At 39.2% G+C, this 25,140-nt stretch overlaps 1 protein-coding gene across 15 annotated transcripts in view; it reads right to left on the bottom strand.

The window, feature by feature from the left end:
* Positions 1-25,140, bottom strand: part of PPFIBP1 (PPFIA binding protein 1) — a 650,864-nt gene that overhangs the window by 154,160 nt on the left and 471,564 nt on the right. For 10 of the 15 annotated variants that reach the window (XM_053719064.1, XM_053719065.1, XM_053719066.1 and 7 more), the window contains 2 exons: positions 16,504-16,672; positions 11,440-11,472 (listed from right to left, as the gene is read on the bottom strand). In XM_053719064.1, the coding sequence (XP_053575039.1) occupies positions 11,440-11,472; positions 16,504-16,672 (202 nt within the window). The remainder of the gene's footprint in view (positions 1-11,439; positions 11,473-16,503; positions 16,673-25,140) is intronic. The other 5 variants (XM_053719067.1, XM_053719068.1, XM_053719077.1 and 2 more) reach the window with 1 other exon arrangement.

Genomic DNA, 25,140 nt, shown 5'->3' with positions numbered 1-25,140 from the left:
AAAACCTCCCTCATGGCCCCTTCAGATTGGTGTGAGGGTATGACAGAACAATTATCATCAGTGCCCTCCTGCTCTTCAGTGTTTAAAACAGAGCAATCGCGCTTTCTCTGATAAGTAGGCATTTTGGATAAAATATTTGCTATGGAGTTATCCATTACAGCCGTTAATTGTTGCATGGTAATAAGCATTGGCGCGCTAGATGTACTAGGGGCCTCCTGTGTGGGCAAAACTGGTGTAGACACAGTAGGAGATGATGTAGTATCATGTTTACTCCCCTCATCTGAGGAATCATCTTGGGCAATTTCATTATCTGTGGCAGTACTGTCCTTACTTTGTTTGGACGCTATGGCACAATTATCACACAAATTTAAATGGGGAGACACATTGGCTTTCATACATATAGAACATAGCTTATCCGAAGGCACAGACATGTTAAACAGGCTTAAACTTGTCAATAAAGCACAAAAAAACGTTTTAAAACAAAACCGTTACTGTCTCTTTAAATTTTAAACAGAAAACACTTTATTACTGAATATGTGAAAAAGTATGAAGGAATTGTTCAAAAATTACCAAAATTTCACCACAGTGTCTTAAAGCATTAAGAGTATTGCACACCAAATCAGAGCTTTAACCCTTAAAATAACGGAACCGGAGCCGTTTACAAATTTAACCCCTATACAGTCCCAGCTATAGCCTTTGCTGAGACCTAACCAAGCCCAGAGGGGAATACGATACCAATTGACGCCTTCTAGAAACTTTTCCAGCAACTTTCAGATCCTCACACATGCATCTGCATGCCCTGCTCTCAAAAAACAACTGTGCAGTAATGGCGCGAAAATGAGGCTCAGCCTACAACTAGGAAGGCCCCCTGACTGGAAAAGGTGTCTAACATAGTGCCTGCCGTTTAATAAAACGTTCCCCAAGTTTATAAATGTGAATTGTCAGCATAAATATGAATAAAATGCCCAAATAAAGCAATCGATTTAGCCCATAAAAATGTCTACCAGTTTTATAGCCCATATTAAGCCCTTTATTCTGTTTGTTTGACTAAGAAAATGGCTTACCGGTCCCCATGAGGGGAAATGACAGCCTTCCAGCATTACATGGTCTTGTTAGAAATATGGCTAGTCATACCTTAAGCAGAAAAGTCTGCTAACTGTTTCCCCCAACTGAAGTTACTTCATCTGAACAGTCCTATGTGGAAACAGCAATCGATTTTAGTTACTGTCTGCTAAAATCATCTTCCTCTCACAAACAGAAATCTTCATCCTTTTCTGTTTCAAAGTAAATAGTACATACCAGCACTATTTTAAAATAACAAACACTTGATAGAAGAATAAAAACTACATTTAAACACCAAAAAACTCTTAACCATCTCCGTGGAGATGTTGCCTGTGCAACGGCAAAGAGAATGACTGGGGTGGGCGGAGCCTAGGAGGGACTATATGGCCAGCTTTGCTGGGACTCTTTGCCATTTCCTGTTGGGGAAGAGATATCCCACAAGTAAGGATGACGCCGTGGACCGGACACACCAATGTTGGAGAAATTGACCTTCCTGGATTGTAGGTAGAATCGTTCGAATGGTTTCCATTTTGAACGATGGTACTCTGAGAAATTTGTTTAGGATCTTTAAATCCAGAATTGGTCTGAAAGTTCCCTCTTTTTTGGGAACTACAAACAGATTTGAGTAAAATCCCATTCCCTGTTCTGCCGTTGGAACTGGGTGTATCACTCCCATTTTTAACAGATCTTCTACACAATGTAAGAATGCCTGTCTCTTTATTTGGTTTGAGGATAAGTGAGACATGTGGAACCTTCCCCTTGGGGGTAGTTCCTTGAATTCCAGAAGATAACCCTGAGAAACTATTTCTAGTGTCCAGGGATCCTGAACATCTCTTGCCCAAGCCTGAGCAAAGAGAGAGAGTCTGCCCCCTACTAGATCCGGTCCCGGATCGGGGGCTACTCCTTCATGCTGCTTTGTTAGCAGCAGCAGGCTTCTTGGCCTGCTTACCCTTGTTCCAGCCTTGCATCGGTTTCCAGGCTGGTTTGGTTTGTGAAGCATTACCCTCTTGCTTAGAGGATGTAGAATTAGAGGCCGGTCCGTTCCTGAAGTTACGAAAGGAACGAAAATTAGACTTATTCTTGGCTTTGAAAGGCCTATCTTGTGGGAGGGCGTGGCCCTTTCCCCCAGTGATGTCTGAGATAATCTCTTTCAATTCTGGCCCAAAGAGAGTTTTACCCTTGAAGGGAATATTAAGCAATTTTGTCTTGGATGATACATCCGCTGACCAAGACTTTAGCCAAAGCGCTCTACGCGCCACAATTGCAAACCCTGAATTTTTCGCCGCTAATCTAGCTAATTGCAAAGCGGCATCTAGAATAAAAGAATTAGCCAACTTAAGTGCGTGAACTCTGTCCATAACTTCCTCATATGGAGTCTCTCTACTGAGCGACTTTTCTAGTTCCTCGAACCAGAACCACGCTGCTGTAGTGACAGGAACAATGCACGAAATGGGTTGCAGAAGGTAACCTTGCTGTACAAAAATCTTTTTAAGCAAACCCTCCAATTTTTTATCCATAGGATCTTTGAAAGCACAATTATCCTCGATAGGAATAGTAGTGCGCTTGTTTAGAGTAGAAACTGCCCCCTCGACCTTAGGGACTGTCTGCCATAAGTCCTTTCTGGGGTCGACCATAGGAAATAATTTCTTAAATATAGGAGGGGGGACAAAAGGTATGCCGGGCTTCTCCCACTCCTTATTCACTATGTCCGCCACCCGCTTGGGTATAGGAAAAGCGTCGGGGTGCACCGGAACCTCTAGGAACTTGTCCATCTTGCATAATTTTTCTGGAATGACCAGGTTGTCACAATCATCCAGAGTAGATAACACCTCCTTAAGCAGTGCGCGGAGATGCTCTAATTTAAATTTAAATGTCACAACATCAGGTTCAGCCTGTTGAGAAATTTTTCATGAATCTGAAACTTCCCCATCTGACAAAACCTCCCTCATGGCCCCTTCAGATTGGTGTGAGGGTATGACAGAGCAATTATCATCAGCGCCCTCCTGCTCTTCAGTGTTTAAAACAGAGCAATCGCGCTTTCTCTGATATGCAGGCATTTTGGATAAAATATTTGCTATGGAGTTATCCATTACTGCCGTCAATTGCTGCATAGTAATAAGCATTGGCGCGCTAGAAGTACTAGGGGCCTCCTGCGTGGGCAAAACTGGCGTAGACACAGAAGGAGATGATGTAGAACTATGTCTACTCCCTTCATCTGATGAAACATCTTGGGCAATTTTACTATCTGTGGCAGTACTGTCCTTACTTTCTTTGGACGCTATGGCACAATTATCACATAATTTTGAAGGGGGAGACACATTGACTTTCATACATATAGAACATAGCTTATCTGAAGGTACAGACATGTTAAACAGGCTTAAACTTGTCAATAAAGCACAAAAACCGTTTTAAAACAAAACCGTTACTGTCTCTTTAAATTTTAAACAGAGCACACTTTATTACTGAACACCACATACTCTTAACCATCTCCGTGGAGATGTTGCCTGTGCAACGGCAAAGAGAATGACTGGGGTGGGCGGAGCCTAGGAGGGACTATATGGCCAGCTTTGCTGGGACTCTTTGCCATTTCCTGTTGGGGAAGAGATATTCCCACAAGTAAGGATGACGCCGTGGACCGGACACACCAATGTTGGAGAAATAAGCTTTTCTTAGAAAGGATTCAATTTTCCTATCTAAAGGATCCTTTAAAGAAGTACTATCTGCCGTAGGAATAGTAGTACGTTTAGCAAGAGTAGAGCTAGCCCCATCAACTTTAGGGATTTTGTCCCAAAACTCTAATCTGTCAGATGGCACAGGATACAATTTCTTAAACCTTTTAGAAGGAGTAAAAGAATTACCCAGATTATTCCATTCCCTGGAAATTACTTCAGAAATAGCATCAGGGACGGGAAAAACTTCCGGAATAACTACAGGAGGTTTAAAAACCGTATTTAAACGTTTAGATTTAGTATCAAGAGGACCAGATTCCTCTATTTCTAATGCAATTAAGACTTCTTTAAGTAAAGAACGAATAAATTCCATTTTAAATAAATATGAAGATTTATCAGTGTCAATTTCTGAAACAGAATCCTCTGAACCAGAGAAATCATCATCAGAAACAGAATCAGAATGATGATGTTCATTTAAAAATTCATCTGATAAATGAGAAGTTTTAAAAGTCTTTTTACGTTTACTGGAAGGAGGAATAACAGACATAGCCTTCCTAATGGATTTAGAAACAAAATCTCTTATGTTAACAGGAACACCCTGAGTATTAGATGTTGAAGGAACAGCAACAGGTAATGGAACATTACTAAAGGAAATATTATTTGCATTAGCAAGTTTATCATGACATTCATCACAAACAACAGCCGGAGGGACAGTTACCACAAGTTTACAACAAATGCACTTAACTTTGGTAGATCCAGCATCAGGCAGCGAATGTCCAGAAGTAGCTTCTGATCCAGGGTCAATTTGAGACATCTTGCAATATGTAATAGAAAAAACAACATATAAAGCAAAATTGATCAAATTCCTTAAATGACAGTTTCAGGAATGGGAAAAAATGCCAATGAACAAGCTTCTAGCAACCAGAAGCAAATAAACAATGAGACTTAAATAATGTGGAGACAATAATGACGCCCATATTTTTTTAGCGCCAAAAAAGACGCCCACATTATTTGGCGCCAAAAATGACGCCACATCCGGTGACGCCGACATCTTTGGTGCAAAAACGTCAAAAAAATGACGCAAATCCAAACAACTTCCGGTGACAAGTATGACGCCGGAAATTACTAAGAATTTTTTTTTTTTTTTTTTGCGCCAAAAAAGTCAGCGCCAAGAATTACGCAATAAAAAGAAGCATTTTCAGCCCCCGCGAGCCTAACAGCCCACAGGAAAAAAGTCAAATTTTAAGGTAAGAAAAATTGATTATTCAAATGCATTATCCCAAATAATGAAACTGACTGTCTGAAATAAGGAATATTGAACATCCTGAATCAAGGCAAATAAATGTTTAAACACATATATTTAGAACTTTATATAAAAGTGCCCAACCATAGCTTAGAGTGTCACAGAAAATAAGACTTACTTACCCCAGGACACTCATCTACATGTAGTAGAAAGCCAAACCAGTACTGAAACGAGAATCAGTAGAGGTAATGGTATATATAAGAGTATATCGTCGATCTGAAAAGGGAGGTAAGAGATGAATCTCTACGACCAATAACAGAGAACCTATGAAATAGATCCCGTAGAAGGAGACCATTGAATTCAAATAAGCAATACTCTCTTCACATCCCTCTGACATTCACTGCACTCGGAGAGAAAAACCGGGCTCCAGCCTGCTGCGAAGCGCATATCAACGTAGAATCTAGCACAAACTTACTTCACCACCTCCATGGGGGGCAAAGTTTGTAAAACTGATTTGTGGGTGTGGTGAGGGGTGTATTTGTAGGCATTTTGAGGTTTGGGAAACTTTGCCCCTCCTGGTAGGAATGTATATCCCATACGTCACTAGCTCATTGACTCTTGCTAATTACATGAAAGAAAGAAATATCTTCTCGGAATATGTAGCAAAGTATTAGCTATAGTATGTAAATCTATACAGCAATACTTTATATATGCTTGTGTCAGAGGTGAGAAATGATGTGTATTTCATACTTACCATAAAATCTTTTTATTTATATTTAATAAGATACCGTATGAGTCTTCACCAGCGATTATAAATTCTCATGTAGAGTAGGTAAAACTTCCCACAAGTCTGGGACTCCCCAAATTCTCCTATGCACCTCTCACCTGCTCTGGTTAGCTTTAGTTCTCAAAAGTCCAATCAAGGACCTGCTATTTGGGATGGGGTGAAGAAAGGGTTAAAGTTTCCAGTAATGCTTTAGGGAAATGTCAAACGTCCATACAAAGGATGGTCAGGGCAGACCTTAGTATTACTTTGTACAATAAGGTATTTATGTATTGTTAAAGGGATATTGTACTATCAAATTGATTTCTTTTAAAGGGATACTGAACCCAATTTTTTTTCTTTCGTGATTCAGATAGAGCATGCAATTTTAAGCAACTTTCTAGTTTACTTCTATTATCAATTTGTTTTAGTTATCTTGCTATCTTTATTTGAAAAAGAAGGCATCTAAAATAAGGAGCCAGCAAATGTTTGGTTCAGAACCATGGACAGCACTTGTTTATTGGTGCTGTCCAATCAGCAAGGACAACCCAGTTTGTTCACCAAAAATGGGCCGGCATCTAAACTTACATTCTTGCTTTTCAAATAAACATACCAAGAGAATGACGAAAATTTGATAATAGGAGTAAATTAGAAAGTTGCTTAAAACTGCATGCTCTATCTGAATCACGAAAGAAAAATTTTGGGTTCAGTGTCCCTTTAACCCTTTGAGTGCTAATGACGGCTCTGAGCCATCACAGAGTTTCTCACTCTGGTGCCGATGACGGCTCAGAGCCGTCATGAGCACTCTCCCACCTTGAGGGAGATCTGGGGGCTCCTAACAGCTCCTACCCCGGCGATCGCTGCCTGTAGAGTGACAGGCATCGCCAGGGCTTCACGTGATGCACGGTGACGTCACGCGCAATAACGTGATGATGTCACTGTGCAACTTTATTTATACTTAATAATGTTAAGTATAGGAGGAGGGGGCATGCTGTTTAGAAGCCTGTATCTCAGGCATCTAAGCAGCTACAGACCCCCAAGACCCACTGTTGGAAAGGGAATCGCCTAACCTTTCCAACAGTGTAAGTCGTGGGGGTCTGTAAAAACAATAACAAAAGTTAAAACACTTTTTTCAAAAATTAAATAAATTAAAAAAACCTTAGAAAATATTAGCACCCAGGTCGGAAAGTGCTCAAAGGGTTAAATGTGTTCCAAATGACTTGTTATACATACCGCAGGGCATTAAATTCATGGGAAATTTGCTCAATGAAACCACCACTTGTTTTCAAGGACATGCCCATAAAATGGGCTGAGCCTGCAGGTATAACAGACCTGCTAATGTTATCTATGTCTAAACATAATTAGGTATTGAAATGCTAATTATGGCTGGGCACAACAAGTTATTTTAGATACAAAAATCTGCTGTCTCTCCTGCCACCCATCGGGATATTAGTCAGTGCTATAGTTTCCTGTTTACATAACTTTTCTACAGAGAATACATTTTATATTTATATTGTCAATGTAGGTTGTGGTTTCAACAGGCAGAAACAGCTATTTCAAATAACAAAATAAAGTATTTTAAGCCTAGCGGAATGAGCTCTACTTTACAAAAGGAATTGGGGGATCTTACAGGGCTTGTAGACTATTCAGAGAGTTGAATGAATCCAACACATCTAAAAAGTCCACTAAAGAAAACCTGAACTTGCAGACAGCAAATGGCTAAAGCCAGGTCTACACAGTTCCAAAGAAATTCCACCATCTCCAAAACAGATTGGAAATCCCAGTGCATATTCTTCCGTTTATGAACTTAGTCAACATGACAAACAGAAAAAAATGGTCAACAACAATTTTAGAAAAAACTAAATACAAATTAGGAGAGATTGATTCCTATATCAACACCTTTAATACGATAAAGGAGTGTCAAGTACCAGACTATAGCTGGGCCAAAAGAAAGAGCAACAAACTAAAAATGGAATTGTTCCTATGCAAACATTAGGAAATATCTGGAGTGATATAATTATGAAAAAAGCATTCTTTATATCTTTGGTGGTCATAAACTGTCACAGTTCAAGATTAAAACGACTAGAAAGATTCCCAAGTTTAAGGTGAAGACCAGTTTCATCCTTTTCTGGACTCGAGACAGTTGAGTAGAGTTGCAACAACTAATCGGCATAATTGATAATAATCGATTATGAAAATAGTTGTCAACGAATCTCATAATCGATTAGTTGGTTTGCAATAAGTTGGTCTGTGCACAGCACCAGCTGCTTCACTCCGATGAGCTCCTGCACATGGTATTGTGTTTTATGGTTATGTCCTTAGCCTAAAGGACGTCTACAGACGTTTACTTATCACTTTTTCAGGACACTATAGGTTTCTTTTTAACCCAGAAAAAAAATAGGAGTCATAATTTGTATTGTTTATATTAAATCAGGTGATTTGGGACTATGCTTTGCATGATATACTGCTGAGCTTGTTATTTACACCTAGCCCTAGATTGATGCCATTTGTTATATGAATTAATGTCACTATTACCTGTTTGCACAATTTTTAGCAGATTGCTTGCTATTTCTGTTTATATGTACTCTATAGATAAATGTGTAAGGCTGTATCCTTTTACTGATAGTCGTTAGCTCTTTTGCCTTTTTTCTTCTATTTTTAATTAATTGGAAAATGTACCAAATTCAACCTCTGTAAGTATATATTTGTTATTTTAAGAGTGGACTAGATATTTTCCCCCCTAACCTTATAGCTGGTTATTTACCACTGCATATAGATATTCAAGATATTTTTATGTTAAAATTAAGTCCAGGCTTACTTTGTTGAGAGGCCCCTTGCATTGGTGGAGAACTAACAAAGATAAATAGCCCACCTTGGTGAAATTGGCAAAACCCTACTTATGCATCCCAGGCACCTCAACACCATCTGAGCAGGCAAAATAGCTTGCAAAAAAGAGAGCCAGCCTCAGCCAGGAACATGTGGTCATGATGACATTTTTGCATTTCAAAGCAAAGTTTCTGAAAGAGTGAATAGCAGAATGTTATCAACAGTGGTAGTTTATCTATTTCTACTTCTACCTCTTTTCAAAGAGTTTGTGCTTTTGTTTTGCTTAATTAAAAAAAATTGTTCTGCTGCTTAAAAAATTGGATCAACAGTTGTTTTAATGTAAAGTTTTAGTTGGAAGTTTATATTTATAACACTCAGTATTTGGATTTTATTTTAAATATAGGATTTTTTTTTAACCGATTAGTCGATTAATCGAAAAAATAATCGGCCGATTAATCGATTATGAAAATAATCGTTAGTTGCAGCCCTACAGTTAAGTAAGCTTAAAGTACTCCATCTTTTCTAACAATAAAGGATGAAATAAAACTGAATAAAGCTACAATCTTGTTCCGATATACATATATTCTGAAGGTACAGTTTGTTATGAATAAATCGGAAAAATACTTATGTCATTTCACTAGAACCTAAGGAATGTAATACAGGAAAAGCACCTCGACAAATGATATGTACAAAAAAAAGAAAGAAAAAAAGAGCCATAACATCTAAAAAAAACAAAAAAAAAAACATTAAAAAAAAACATCTCTACCTGACTGAGGATAACTAGACTATCAAGCGTCCTTGACCAAAGAAAAAAGAAGAGAATTCAGTCAGCAAGATGCAAATCAGTTACTCAAAATTTGAACCGCACAAAGAAAATTGCTGGCATATAACTAGAAGGTTGTTTCCATTCTCTTATCTATGGAAACCTTGAAGGAAGGGTCCACACTTCACAGGAATAGTGGTATGAATGTATATGTGCAACTACTGCAAGAATATGTCCTAGATTTCCAAAAGGCTTTAGGAAAAAGAATCACACTATAAAAAAAAAAATCCTTTGTGAGTACAGAGACACTTAAGAGATCACTGTACAGAACACCCACAAACCCCAGACAACAGCGTTCCCACTGGAGCAGGGAATTCCAGGTAAGGATATGCAAATATATTGCACAATTGCCTATGTTACCTGTATCTGTAAACGAGTAATAAATAAACATACAGTGCTACGGTTGTAGAGACTAAGGGGACGTTTTATCAAATGTAGGGAGGACATGACTCGCTGTAGCGGATCATGTCCGTTCGACATCAATCAATGCAGACAGCATACGCTGACGGCATTTATCATTGCACAAGCATTTCTTGTGAAATGCCGCCCCCTGCATATTTGCGGTGTCAATCATCCCAATCGTATCCGATTGGGATGATTGCTGTCTGCCATCTAAGAGGTAGAGGATTAGTTAAAGGGACACTGAACCCATTTTTTTTCTTTTGTGATGCAGATAGAGCATGCAATTTTAAGCAACTTTCTAATTTACTCCTATTATCAAATTTTCTTCGTTCTCTTGCTATTTTTATTTGAAAAAGAAGGCATCTAATCTAAGGAGCCACTCAGTTTTTGGTTCAGACCCTGAACAGCACTTGTTTATTGGTGGGTGAATTTATCCACCAATCAGCAGGAACAACCCAGGTTGTTCACCAAAAATGGGCCGGCATCTAAACATACTTTCTTGCTTTTCAAATAAAGATACCAAAAGAATGAAGAAAATTTGATAATAGGAGTCAATTAGAAAGTTGCTTAAAATTGCATGCTCTATCTGAATCACAAAAGAAAAAAAATTGGGTTCAGTGTCCCTTTAAGGAGCAGCGGTCTTACGCCTGATGCTTCTTAACTTAAGTTTCAGGCGGACCTAAAACTTCGGGGGTAGATTGCAGCATGCTTGATAAATCTACCCTTAAACCTGAATTCTCTCTCAACACATCTCATCAAATGATGTAACTGGCGCAAGATGGTACTATCAGCAAATAGCAGGATACTGAAGTGACAAAGCAAATGAAATACACTTATTAAATGGAACGTTGTCCCGGTACTCTTGTCAAACATCTCAGGACCCCAACAAACAACAAAAACGTGATTCCTGAAGCATCTCATGCCAACACTTGTCAGGTAAAAAAACACACACAAAAAAATAAATAAAAAAACAAAAAAAAAAAACAACAGAAACTGACAAGGAGGGGAAGAGCTGACTACTGAGACTTCTGGGAAGTTTTTACTGTCACCAACAAAAAGCATGAAGTTATATACTCACCAGTGAAGACTCAGGATACAATAATATGACAGAGACTGGCGTTATTACAGATATAAATGATTATCCTCTATCTCTTCTTTGTTTTATCTTCTATATTCAGCCTTTCACATACATACATGACCTCATAATGTGTTAATAACTGAATAACAATTATTATTAAATAAATGCTTTAAAATAATGAAAATATAAAAGCAAATTAGATTTCAGACTAAGTGGCAGCTTAGTCATATGATTCTATCACAGTAAGAAAATAACATTTTTATAAAATGTAAATAGAAAACAGTTTACATAAGGCATGAAACTTACTGATGATACTCCGTCTGTAACATGTTGTAATGATGAATAAAATGACAAACGCGTTAGATCAGTAAAAAGCCTTAACTTGGGCACACTGGGCAATTATTTACACCACACCAGATTAGTACAAAACTCTACGGCACAAATATTTTAGTGATGAGTCAGTAACAGCAATAAAACAAGTAGTGATGAGTAATCTAGCTGATTGGCTACGCAGCTGTTAGAGGATCATGGGAGCACAGCACGCTGGCGGTTTAACATGCATTTTTACTATACCTAAGGTGGGTGCGCTTGCACTTCGGCTGCGATCTTCAGATTTCCATTAAATGCACAAAATCACACGCAGCCCAGGGAGAGAATTTGCAGAAAGACATTCATTAAAGTTACATTGCAACAAAACAAAAAGAGATAGAAACCCAGATTACAAAGTAGAGGAAGATACACACAGACACAAGATGCTACAAAACCCTTTAAAGCTGTGTCATTACCCATTAAAATAATCCCTTTAACTATCTGAGGGGATTGTCTCTGCTAGCCAGTGAGAAGATATCCAGCACTAAGTTGAGCACAAACGTGCATGTACTGTTAGTTTAAACTGATTTTTGTTAAAGGGACACTCAAGTCAAAATACATTTTTATGATTCAGAAGGAACATGCAGTTTTAAGACACTTTCATTATAACATTTTGCAGAGGCGTTTTATATACACACTTTCTGGGGAACAAGATCCTACTGAGCACGTGCACAAGGTCACAGGGTATACGTATACTAGTCTGTGATTGGCTGATATCTGTCACATGATATAAGGGGGGCAGAAAATGAGAGAAAAATTAATTTGCCAGTAAAAAAAATCTACTGTTTATTTGAAATTCAGAGTGTCATTGCATTGCTAATTATACAAGTTTATTTCTCCCTGTTGCCCTTTCATATAAATGACAGATCAGTTTGAGTAATATGCTGCGTTAATGGAAAGAAGCAATAGCTTTTTAAAGGGGCAGGTTTTGTACAGAGATAATGTCTGCTGTCACAATAAGAAACTCCTAGTGTTAAATCCTCTAATGCTGGTCAAAATCAGACTTTTATATTGTGTTTGCTGTAATAATATAAATTCTTTTAGACATTAAACATTTAACCTCTCTAGAAGATGTCTAATTATGGAAAATAAAACATAATAATAAACAATACATTATTGTTTTAAAATATCTCTGAATATTGCTTTGTTTTAGGCTTGAACATTGGCAACATTCTACACAGTGATTTCTTAGCTCAGAGTACACAATTATTTACACCTGCCCTTAAAGTGAATGTAAATTTTGATGAAAAAGTGCCCGGTTTTAAAAAATTTGATTAAAAACAGGGGCACTTTAATTCATAAATATTTACATTTCACTCGTGTTGTGAAAATACTTACCTTTTAATCTTGACAGCCGCTACTGCTTCCTCCGCCCGTTGCAAAGCCTCTTCCTGGGTCCAAAATGAGGAATCCGGCTTCTTCCAATCATGGTAGGAAGAGGCTTGCAACAACTGGGGGGGAAGCTGGAGCGGCTGTCAAGATTAAAAGGTAAGTATTTTCACAACACGAGTGAAATGTAAATTTTGATGAATTAAAGTGCCCCTGTTTTTAATTGAATTTTTAAAAACCAGACACTTTTTCATCAAAATTTACATTCACTTTAGCTGGCCACAGAAAAGGAGATCGGAAAATAAATTCTATGAAGGGGTTTTTACCTGAACTGTTCTTGATTTCCAAAACATTGTAAATCATGCTAACAAAATGACAGCGTTTATTTTATTTAGCAAACCAATGCTTAAATGCTGTTATACACTATTATTTTAAAGTCCCTTTAATTAAGTGGAATCACTGTTGATTTGGAAATATGAGCCAGTCTCTTAAATGTAGTTGGGCATGGAAAATTAGTATCAGAAGTAACTATATATCTATTACTATTATTTAAAGGGACATAATCCACTAAATTTCTATCAAGCATTTAAACCTTTGGATATAAAAAAGGATTACTATGAAATGCAGCCAAGGGGTTAACCATTTAAAAATAAGCATTCAAAATTGGTTTTCTTATATTATATATAACCTATTTTAAAATGTAAACACAACTTCCTTGCTTGGAAAATCCTACAATCTCTGTAAATAAGATACATAAGCTCTTTCTGTAGGAGGAAGCCATTATTTCTAAAAATAAGTTAATGCAGCGAATCAGCCTGTTGATTGGCTGCAGTGACATACTCACATACCCCCCAAAAAACATTATTAAAAAAGTCCTATGAATTTCAATAGAACCGTTTACAGTCCACATACGGTACTGTTCAAAACATGTTACTGAAAATTCACGGTGGAAACCTTTCTAACTCTGGGTACCTTTATTATTGGTGCTGATTGTACTAAAGAGGAGCACACATGCAAGGGATTAGCAAGAGACGTCACCATTTCAAACACAGGAAGTTCCACTAATTAATGCGAAAAAAAGAAGAAGCTTTAAACGCCGTAACCCAAAACTAAAGTGACCGGTTACTGATCACACAGGTTCAGCATTTAGCAGCTTTACTTTCTTGTTTTTTAATAAATAGAATTCTATCCACTCTGTGCACAAACATAACCTTAACATAAATGATAAATGACAAATGATTGATTTTATGATTTTGCTGCGCTGAGCTGCCCTTTGTACTGATAAAAACAATTGGCTGATATGATTTGGAAGCTATTACATTGCGTCACGTACGGGGCTAGAAACAGAACACCAGGAGACTACGCCCACATTCTATAGTACCCTTCCTTTAAAGCAGGGATGGGGAACCTTGGCCCTTCTGATGTTTCAGAATTACATTACCCATTACATTAGGCACTGGGGAGTCCAGTTGAGCATCATGGGAAATGTAGTTCTGAAACATCTGGAGGGTCAAGGTCCCCCATCCCTGCCTGCTTTAAAGGCACATGGTAGAGTGATAGGGAAATGCTGTTATGATCCCCAGCATTTTCCTATAGCACTAATGTTTGTGTAACTCCCTGACAAACACACACTGCAGTAGCAATAAACATTTGCTCCTTAGTTGTGCACAGTTAATAAGCCAATCAGGAATGGCATATGTGCATAGCTGCCAAATAATAGCCGTGCACAGCACTGGATCAGAAGTGTTTTACTGCTACAAAACGGCTTTTTTTACTTGGTTGCCCTCTTTGTTAAACACAAAGGTTCTGATTATATCAGGTTTGCTTCTTGTGTTTTATCAAATCTGTCTCACAGCTTTTGCAATATTTCCATCTGGCATAATCTGTGATTTCTATGGCACTTGAATCAATTAGAAGCACAGCTGTTTGAATTAGTGAAGATGCCCAAATGATATACGTGTTAAATCCAGAACATCTGTATTGCTGCATTCAGACTGGGTAACCACGCAAAAGAAACAGGCGTTTGCCAATGCAAAAGGAGACCAAGTGACTCGGTATTGGCTACACCTTGTTAGATTTTCATGTTACAGGTGCAATTAACACTTTCATATCATTTTGTGCCAATTTATATATTTAAACTGCACTAAACATCAAGATGATCAATTTGTTATTAGTGTACAAGTTTCAGATTTTAGCAATATTTTTTTTTTAACTTTGCAATTATACACGAGCCAAAATGTACAAGCAAAATTACAAATACATTATAATAACAAGGGACACAGCCAGAAGACACTTAATTGTAATAAAGCAAGTTAATCATAATAATGTTATAAAGTTTTTGGCTAGTTTAAAGCAAGGTGGTTTTCAAATTCGCTTCCAAATCTCATCTGGTTTTAATGATCTTTCACTCTAAAGTTTGAGTTCTGCTTTACAACATTAGCAACTGCCTTCAGGTTTTTTACTATAAAAGCTGCTCATGGCCAGACATAGGAATCAGGTGGTGCTTAGTAAATAAGAAGAAACTCCGGAGCAGCTGTGTTACATTCCATTTCTATTGTGAGAAGGAATTGCCAGCAGTAAACAGGAGGCATTTACAGCGTCACGTGATAATTAAATCTTAAGATGTATGAGACCAGCAGTCATTCTACTGCAATTAAGTCAAAATGAAGCGAACAGTTTATCATTATCTCTGATGTAATAAAGATATAACTCAGGTATTATTCTTTCTATATCCCTTAAGAATTTGTCACAGAAATCTTGTCCAGGCTCCTGTTTTATGAGTAAAATATACAATTTGGCTAATTGTGCTCCTTTATATTATAATTCAAAGTGTTAAAGGGGCAGTATACAAAAATTTTCATATAACTGCATGTAAGAGACACTACTATAAAGAGAAATATGCACAGATGCTGATCTAAAAATCCAGTATAAAAACTTACTTAGAAGCTCCCAGTTTAGCACTTTTGATTAGGTTGACTGGAACACCCAGTGAAAGCAGACACTCTCCCCTCCCCCTTCCTCTGCATATGAAAAGACCCTTTACACAAACAGGAGCAAGCTGGAGTAGGTAGCTGACGGTAATCTCCTAACACTTTGGGGCTTTTACAAAAAAGAACCTGTATGGGCTATATAAATGGATCATCTCAAAAACATTTATGAAAATAAAAATTTAGTGTATAATGTCCCTTTAACTACAGACATTTAAGCAAAAAAAAAGTATTTGATCCAATCCTACCGGCAGAATTTAATGATGAGCAGAACCATCGAGGGAAAATCCCAAATGACAGCTTTCCTAGTGATTAGTAATGGGTACATATATATAGGGGGAGACCTAGAGGCAACAGAGTAGGGAGCAGTAACATTTCTGACGTTACATCCATGTTTTATGTAAAACACTCACTGTTTATCTCACAGCCTTGTAAATACAAAGTAATATATAACTGGTCCTCTGATCACTGCGCACATCATGCAAACACACAGCACATTCCCTGGTCTGCACAGAACAGAATCTCGTTGTTCATGAACGACCTTTACGCTACACTCTTATTTAAACTAACATTTTACAATAATATTCATCCTTTCCCTGCCCCCCCCCCCCTCTAAATTATAGTCACAAATAAACCTGCAGATTTAAACGGTCAATATCCTGATAAACATAAAGCTGAGTCACACAGCATGTAAATATAGCTGCAGCATGTTGCAAAGATACAAGTATTGCCCAAGGACCCGAATTTAGATGTAATACTTTCAAGACTCACTGGTCTATAAATATACAAACTGCACCATTGTTTAGACACCAGACTTGTGTTATGAACTATTAATAATCTATAGGCAGAAACCAAATGATGCAGATATATTATGTGAAACATAAACATTACAAATCTATTCCAGTATTACGTTTCCTAGCCTCATACACCAACGGTTATCACTTACACATACCTAGATTTGGGGTGCTTGCTGTCTTTTTGTTGTTTTTGATCTTGAAAAACCCTCGACCAAAGGAAGACCTGGCTTTTCGGGTCCCAAAACATTCTTCATCCAAAGTTCCGCCATGCCCTGGTGGTCTTGGAGGCAAAGTCTCAAACTTGCTCTTTTCTGGAGATGTTTTCTGATTGAGTAAGAACACAAGAATGCTCAAAACACAAAGAAGGGTACCCTAGCTGAAGATCAGAGCCCTCAAAAGTGTACATATGTCTTTAGCACTCTACAGCAGCAGAGTTTGCAACAATGTATAACACTGCAACAAATATTGTTGCAAATACTGCTGCATAGGGTGCTAAAGACACATGCATGATTGTGTAGTCCTATAAGACTACCTAGGTTTACTTTACAAGAAAGGATACCAACAGAATTAGGCAAATACGTTTTTTTCGTAGTAAATTATAAAGTTTATTTTTTTATTTTTAATTAACGCTCTAACAAAATCATAAAAGGTTAATTTTGACTTTACTGTCCCTTTAACAAACATAATTTGGCCAGGCAATGAAACACTCTGGCAGTCAAGACCGGCTTTTTGTAGTCAATTCACTCAATTTATGCCCTGGCAACTAAAAGTAGTTTAAAGGGACAGTCAACACCAACATTGTTATTGTTTAAAAAGATAGTTAACGTCTTTACTAACCATTCCCCAGTTTTGTACAACCAACATTGTCATATTAATATACTTTATAACATTTAAACCTCTAAATGTCTGCCTGTTTTTCCTGTGTCTTCCTTAAAGGGCCAGTCTAGTCCAAAATAAACTTTCATGATTCAGATAGAGAATGTAATTTTAAACAATTTTCCAATTTACTTTTATCACCAATTTTGCTTTGTTCTCTTGGTATTCTTAGTTGAAAGCTAAACCTAGGGGGTTCATATGCTAATTTCTAAGCCCTTGAAGTCCGCCTCTTCTCTCAGGGCATTTTGACAGTTTTTCACCACTAGAGGGTGTTAGTTCATGTGTGTCATAAAGATAACACTGTGCTCATGCACGTGAAGTTCCGGTGAGCCAGTTTTTTTTTTGTTGTTGTTTTTTTTAAATAATTTTTTATTAAGGTTGAAAAATAAATACAGTACAAACACGCCATAAATATAGCCACCATAATACATATGGTAGCAAACAATAAAGTCATTTTTCTACATATCATCATAAAATGCATGTTCAAAAGGCATGTAATATAGCACATGTTGGCAATTAAATATTACAGGAATCAACCTGAATTTGTCTTTATGTGAGAAAATAAGTATCACCTGCCTAGATTATGATAAATATAGAGTATTAACTCTCAAAATTATAAACATTGGCCTCTCTTGGACCATCTCTCTTGGACCATCAGGGATATACATCAGCCAATAGTAGGGAGGGTTTAGGGAAGTGATAGAATTATATGTGAAGGTAAGAGCATATATCTTATGTTGAGAGCATCTGGAGAACCTGGACCCCATATACATATTAAATATGGAATGCATCACCTAGTGTATCACTATTAAGAGGATGGATAGCCATTCTAATACTATAACACAAATCCCTGTTCTCGTTGAGGTGCATTATGGTAAGCTAAATGTCTAGGGCCTGAGCGTGGTGGAAATATTAGTTCAGCTATATTGCTGGACATCAGATAGTCTCACAGCACTGAAAGTGAGCTGTTTCATGAATATAGTAATCCAACAAGATACCTTAGTGGGGAGTTTCTGCGGCCAACTGGAGATTACCTGAAACTGTTAAGCTTAACACTACCCTACTGACTAGACTTTCATCATCTAGGGGAATTTTCTATCCAAGAAATACAGACAGTCACAAAATAATTATGCATTTTAGGGTAAACTACCTCTAAGTCAGGTTAGGCACTCCTAATAATAAAAGGATTGTGACATTTAGGCCCCCTCTTTTCTTTAGTACTCCGTGGTGTATAAATACAATTACAATAAGATAGAGTGCATTTAGTATAAGCATGATGCTATCATTGAAGAAGTTATACTACTTATCAGAGCTGTGGACTCATGTAACCTATACACATATGAAACAGAATTTATACAGACAATAAAAACAAGTAGAACTTAGATATAATAAGCAGCTATTAAGCTATTATTAACAGAAACAGTCCTGTAGACAAACAAACATTCATACTTAACGGTAAACCATAGGGCCAAGCACTAGGATCGGTTATTTAATCCCACTTGGTACAGTGCAGGGGAGTGTAATCTACCCAATTCCCTGGGCGCAGAGGCCATAGTCAGAATATTGCAACCAGTCCCAATCGGTGTCATAATTATGCCCAATTGGGCTGTCATTACTCTCCAATGTAGCACCATGTCCAACTGGTAAGTAACACAAAACATCCAATTTGGTAAGACCTCCTTTCCAGCGTGGCTGTGCATATAGTAGGACAGTATTGGGCTTCCTTTGTTGCGAGTTACAGGACACCACTTTGTAGCTGGTGAACTTCAGATCCGCAATAGCTGGTTTTAACTTCTTGAAGAGCCGGCCGATCTCGCCCCGGGGGTGCCTTCCCGCGGCCCGTCCAGCTAACTCTGTCATATCATGCGTCACTGTTGTGGCCAGGGTGTCAAAGGGCCTCTGTATCATTCTCCCTTCCTCTCTGCATCGATCTCTCAAGGCCCAGAGTTCAGGGCTCACCTTCGTCACGGCCGCTACATGAACCCCTTCCAACATCTCCAAAGGAGCCTGATGCGTGGGGGCTATCAATGGGTTGGTGCATATATGTAAGGCCTCTGCAGTGAGCTCCGGATCTCTGCATGTAGCTTCTTTCTGTGCCAGTGGCAAGACCGCTGTTGGAGGACAATCGTAGGTGGTGTATAATATAGAATCCAGCTGCTGTTCCAGTTCCCTAAAATGATCACTGATCAGCTGTGGAACATAATTTTCCCATTTGGTTATCGCTTCCATGATAGAATCAGAGGTGTCAGTAGGCCTGTGATAGCTCTTCCTCTTCCGATCTCACTATGTATCTGAAAGATAACTTAGGGTCCAGACCATCAAAGAACAAGTTTGGTAGATTGCTCCTAAATAGTAGTTCAATGGAGTATCAAATGTACTCTGTAACCCAGTTGCCTGGGGGGGTTATTCTTGCGGCAGCCCAAGCCACGCTGAAATGCAAACTAGACGCCAAGTCTCCTGAACAGTGTAGATCCACGTGGCTTTTCTGAAGAGCATAGGCTAGGTCTGTCGTCAAATATCAGCTCAAGATTTCCAGTGCTGCCAAGCTACTTATGTCTATTATCAGTCTAGTAGTTTAAAGTGAATATTAAACAGGAAATATATAGAATAATAGTGAAAAGACAACTCTTGAGTCAGGAGCTTCACAGAGACGCGTCCTGCCGCTTCAGAAGTAGGCTCCGCCCCCCCGTGAGCCAGTTTTGATTGGCTAAAATGGATGTCTGTCAAAAGAACTTAAATAACAGAATTTATGCTTACCTGATAAATTACTTTCTCCAACGGTGTGTCCGGTCCACGGCGTCATCCTTACTTGTGGGATATTCTCCTCCCCAACAGGAAATGGCAAAGAGCCCAGCAAAGCTGGCCATATAGTCCCTCCTAGGCTCCGCCTACCCCAGTCATTCGACCGACGGACAGGAGGAAATATATATAGGAGAAACCATATGGTAACGTGGTGACTGTAGTTAGAGAAAATAATTCATCAGACCTGATTAAAAAACCAGGGCGGGCCGTGGACCGGACACACCGTTGGAGAAAGTAATTTATCAGGTAAGCATAAATTCTGTTTTCTCCAACATAGGTGTGTCCGGTCCACGGCGTCATCCTTACTTGTGGGAACCAATACCAAAGCTTTAGGACACGGATGAAGGGAGGGAGCAAATCAGGTCACCCAAACGGAAGGCACCACGGCTTGCAAAACCTTTCTCCCAAAAATAGCCTCCGAAGAAGCAAAAGTATATAATTTAAAAAAATTGGTCAACAGGAACCTCATTCTTGAAGGCCCATGTGGAAGCCACAGCCCTAGTGGAGTGAGCTGTGATACTTTCAGGAGGCTGCCGTCCGGCAGTCTCAAAAGCCAATCTGATGATGCTTTTAAACCAAAAGGAAAGAGAGGTAGAAGTTGCTTTTTTACCTCTCCTTTAACCAGAATAAACAACAAACAAAGAAGATGTTTGTCTAAAATCTTCAGTAGCCTGTAAATAGAATTTTAGAGCACGGACAACGTCCAAATTGTGTAACAAACGTTCCTTCTATGAAACTGGATTCGGACACAAAGAAGGTACAACTATCTCCTGGTTAATATTTTTGTTGGAAACAACCTTCGGAAGAAAACCAGGCTCAGTACGTAAAACCACCTTATCTGCATGGACCAGATAGGGCGGAGAACACTGCAGAGCAGATAACTCAGAAACTCTTCTAGCGGAAGAAATTGCAACCTAAAACAAAACTTTCCAAGATAATAACTTAATATCTACGGAATGTAAGGGTTCAAACGGAACCCCTTGAAGAACTGAAAGAACTAGATTAAGACTCCAGGGAAGAGTCAAAGGTCTGTAAACAGGCTTGATTCTAACCAGAGCCTGAACAAACGCTTAAACGTCTGGCACAGCTGCCAGCCTTTTGTGAAGTAAAACAGATAAAGCAGAGATCTGTCCCTTCAGAGAACTCGCAGAAAATCCTTTCTCCAAACCTTCTTGTAGAAAGGAAAGAATCTTAGGAATTTTTATCTTGTTCCATGGGAATCCTTTAGATTCACACCAACAGATATATTTTTTCCATATATTATGGTAAATTTTTCTAGTTACAGGCTTTCTAGCCTGAATAAGAGTATCTATTACAGAATCTGAAAACCCACGCTTTGATAAAATCAAGCGTTCAAACTCCAAGCAGTCAGTTGGAGGAAAACCAGATTTGGATGTTCGAATGGACCCTGAATAAGAAGGTCCTGTCTCAAAGGTAGCTTCCATGGTGGAGCCGATGACACATTCACCAGGTCTGCATACCAAGTCCTGCGTGGCCACACAGGAACTATCAAGATCACCGAAGCCCTCTCCAGATTGATCCTGGCTACCAGCCTGGGAATGAGAGGAAACGGTGGGAATACATAAGCTAGGTTGAAGATCCAAGGTGCTACTATTGTATCCAATAGAGTCGCCTTGGGATCCCTGGATTTGGACCCGTAACAAGGGACCATGAAGTTCTGACGAGAGGCCATCAGAACCATGTCTGGAATGCCCCATAATTGAGTTATTTGGGCAAAGATTTCCAGATGGAGTTCCCACTCCCCCGGATGCTCCTCCATCGCCAAGGAACTCCTTGTTACCCCCTGATGGTTGATATATGTAACAGTCGTCATGATGTCTGATTGAAACCTTATGAATTTGGCCTTTGCTAGTCGAGGCCAAGCCTTGAGAGCATTGAATATCGCTCTCAGTTCCATTATGTTTATCGGGAGAAGAGAGTCTTCCCGAAACCATAGACCCTGAGCTTTCAGGGGTTCCCAGACCGCGCCCCAGCCCACCAGACTGGCGTCGGTCGTGACAATGACCCACTCTGGTCTGTGGAAGCTCATTCCCTGTGACAGGTTGTCCAGGGTCAGCCACCAACGGAGTGAATCTCTGGTTATTTGATCTACTTGTATCGTCGGAGACAAGTCTGTATAATCCCCATTCCACTGTCTGAGCATGCACAGGTGTAATGGTCTTAGATGAATTCGTGCAAAAAGAACTATGTCCATTGCCGCAACCATCAAACCTATTACTTCCATGCACTGCGCTATGGAAGGAAGAAGAACAGAATGAAGTACCTGACAAGAGCTTAGAAGTTTTGATTTTCTGGCCTCTGTCAGAAAAACCTTCATTTCTAAGGAAACTATTATTGTTCCCAAGAAGGGAACTCTTGTTGACGGGGACAGAGAACTTTTTTCTATGTTCACTTTCCACCTGTGAGATCTGAGAAAGGCTAGGACAATGTCCGTATGAGCCCTTGCTTTTGACAGAGACGACACTTGAATCAGGATGTCGTCCAAGTAAGGTACTACTGCAATGCCCCTTGGTCTTAGCACCGCTAGAAGGGACCCTAGTACCCTTGTGAAAATCCTTGGAGCAGTGGCTAATCCGAATGGAAGTGCCACAAACTGGTAATGCTTGTCCAGAAAGGCGAACCTTAGGAACCGAAAATGTTCCTTGTGGATAGGAATACGTAGGTACGCATCCTTTAAGTCCACCGTGGTCATGAATTGACCTTCCTGGATGGTAGGAAGGATCGTTCGAATGGTTTCCATTTTGAACGATGAAACCCTTAGAAACTTGTTTAGAATCTTGAGATCTAAAATAGGTCTGAATGTTCCCTCTTTTTTGGGAATTATGAACAGTTTGGAGTAAAAACCCATCCCTTGTTCTCCTAATGGAACAGGATGAATCACTCCCATGCTTAACAGGTCTTCTACACAGTGTAAGAATGCCTGTTCGAAGATAATTGAGACCCGTGGAACCTTCCCCTTGGGGGTAGTTCCCTGAATTCCAGGAGATAACCTTGAGAAACTATTTCTAGCGCCCAAGGATCCTGAACATCTCTTGCCCCAGCCTGAGCAAAGAGAGAAAGTCTGCCCCCCACCAGATCCTTCCCAGATCGGGGGCCAACACTTCATGCTGTTTTGGTAGCAGTGGCAGGTGACTTGGCCTGCTTACCCTTGTTCCAGCCTTGCATCGGCCTCCAGGCTGGCTTGGTTTGAGAAGTATTACCCTCTTGCTTAGAGGGTGTAGAATTTGAGGCTGGTCCGTTTCTGCGAAAGGGACGAAAATTTGGCTTATTTTTAGCCTTAAAAGACCTATCCAGAGGAAGGGCGTGGCCCTTTCCCCCAGTGATGTCTGAAATAATCTCTTTCAAGTCAGGGCCAAACAGTGTTTTACCCTTGAAAGGGATGTTAAGCAAAAGCGCTCTGCGCGCCACGATAGCAAACCCTGAATTATTCGCCGCTAATCTAGCTAATTGCAAAGCGGCATCTAAAATAAAAGAGTTAGCCAATTTAAGAGCTTGAACTCTGTCCAAAACCTCCTCGTACGAAGATTCTTTATTGAGCGACTTTTCTAGTTCTTCGAACCAGAAAACACGCAGCTGTAGTGACAGGAACAATGCATGAAATTGGTTGTAGAAGGTAACCTTGCTGAACAAACATCTTTTTAAGCAAACCCTCTAACCTTTAATCCATAGGATCTTGAAAGCACAACTATCTTCTATAGGAATAGAAGTGCGTTTGTTTAGAGTAGAAACCGCCCCCTCGACCTTGGGGACTGTATGCTATAAGTCCTTTCTGGGGTCGACTATAGGAAATAATTTCTTAAATATAGGGGGAGGACAAAAGGTATGCCGGGCCTTTCCCACTCCTTATTTACTATGTCCGCCACCCGCTTGGGTATAGGAAAAACATCGGGGGGCACCGGAACCTCTAGGAACTTGTCCATCTTACCTAATTTCTCTGGAATGACCAAATTGTCACAATCATCCAGAGTAGATAATACCTCCTTAAGTAGTGCGTGGAGATGTTGTAATTTAAATTTGAAAGTTACAATATCAGGTTCTGCTTGTTGAGAAATTTTCCCTGAATCTGAAATTTCTCCCTCAGACAAAACCTCCCTCCTGGCCCCTTCAGATAGGTGTGAGGGTATGTCAGAACAGATATCATCAGCGTCCTCTTGCTCTTCAGTGTTTAAAACAGAGCAATCATGCTTTCTCTGATAAGTAGGCATTTTGGAAAAAATGCATGCAATAGAATTATCCATTACAGCCATTAATTGTTGTATGGTAATAAGTATTGGCGCACTAGATGTACTAGGGGCCTCTTGTGTGGGCAAAACTGGTGTAGACACAGAAGGGGATGATGCAGTACCATGCTTACTCCCCTCATTAGAGGAATCATCTTGGGCAATATCATATCTATGGCATTATTATCCCTACTTTGTTTGGACATTATGACACAAATATATCACATATATTTAAATGGGGAGACACATTGGCTTTCATACATATAGAACATCGTTATCTGATGGTTCAGACATGTTAAACAGGCTTAAACTTGTCAACAAAGCACAAAAAACGTTTTACAATAAAACCGTTACTGTCCCTTTAAATTTTAAACTGAACACACTTTATTACTGAATATGTGAAAAAGTATGAAGGAATTGTTCAAAATTCACCAAAATTTCACCACAGTAACTCAAAGCCTTAAAAGTATTGCACACCAAATTTGAAAGCTTTAACCCTTAAAATAACGGAACCGGAGCCGTTTTTACATTTAACCCCTATACAGTCCCAGGTATCTGCTTTGCTGAGACCCAACCAAGCCCAGAGGGGAATACGATACCAAATGATGCCTTCTATAAGCTTTTTCAGTGGTTCTTAGCTCCTCACACATGCATCTGCATGCCATGCTTTCCAAAAACAACTGCGCATTAGAGGCGCGAAAATGAGGCTCTGTCTATGACTAGAAAAGGCCCCCAGTGAAAAAGGTGTCCAATACAGTGCCTGCCGTTTTTATTAAAACAATCCCCAAGATTTAACAACTATTAAAAGTAATAATCTGCCAAATATACTTAGTAAAGTAATCGTTTTAGCCCAGAAAAATGTCTACCAGTTTT

The sequence above is a fragment of the Bombina bombina genome, chromosome 6 (assembly GCF_027579735.1).
Source record: "Bombina bombina isolate aBomBom1 chromosome 6, aBomBom1.pri, whole genome shotgun sequence".
NCBI lineage: Eukaryota > Metazoa > Chordata > Amphibia > Anura > Bombinatoridae > Bombina > Bombina bombina.
This window is presented reverse-complemented; position numbering and strand designations above follow the sequence as displayed.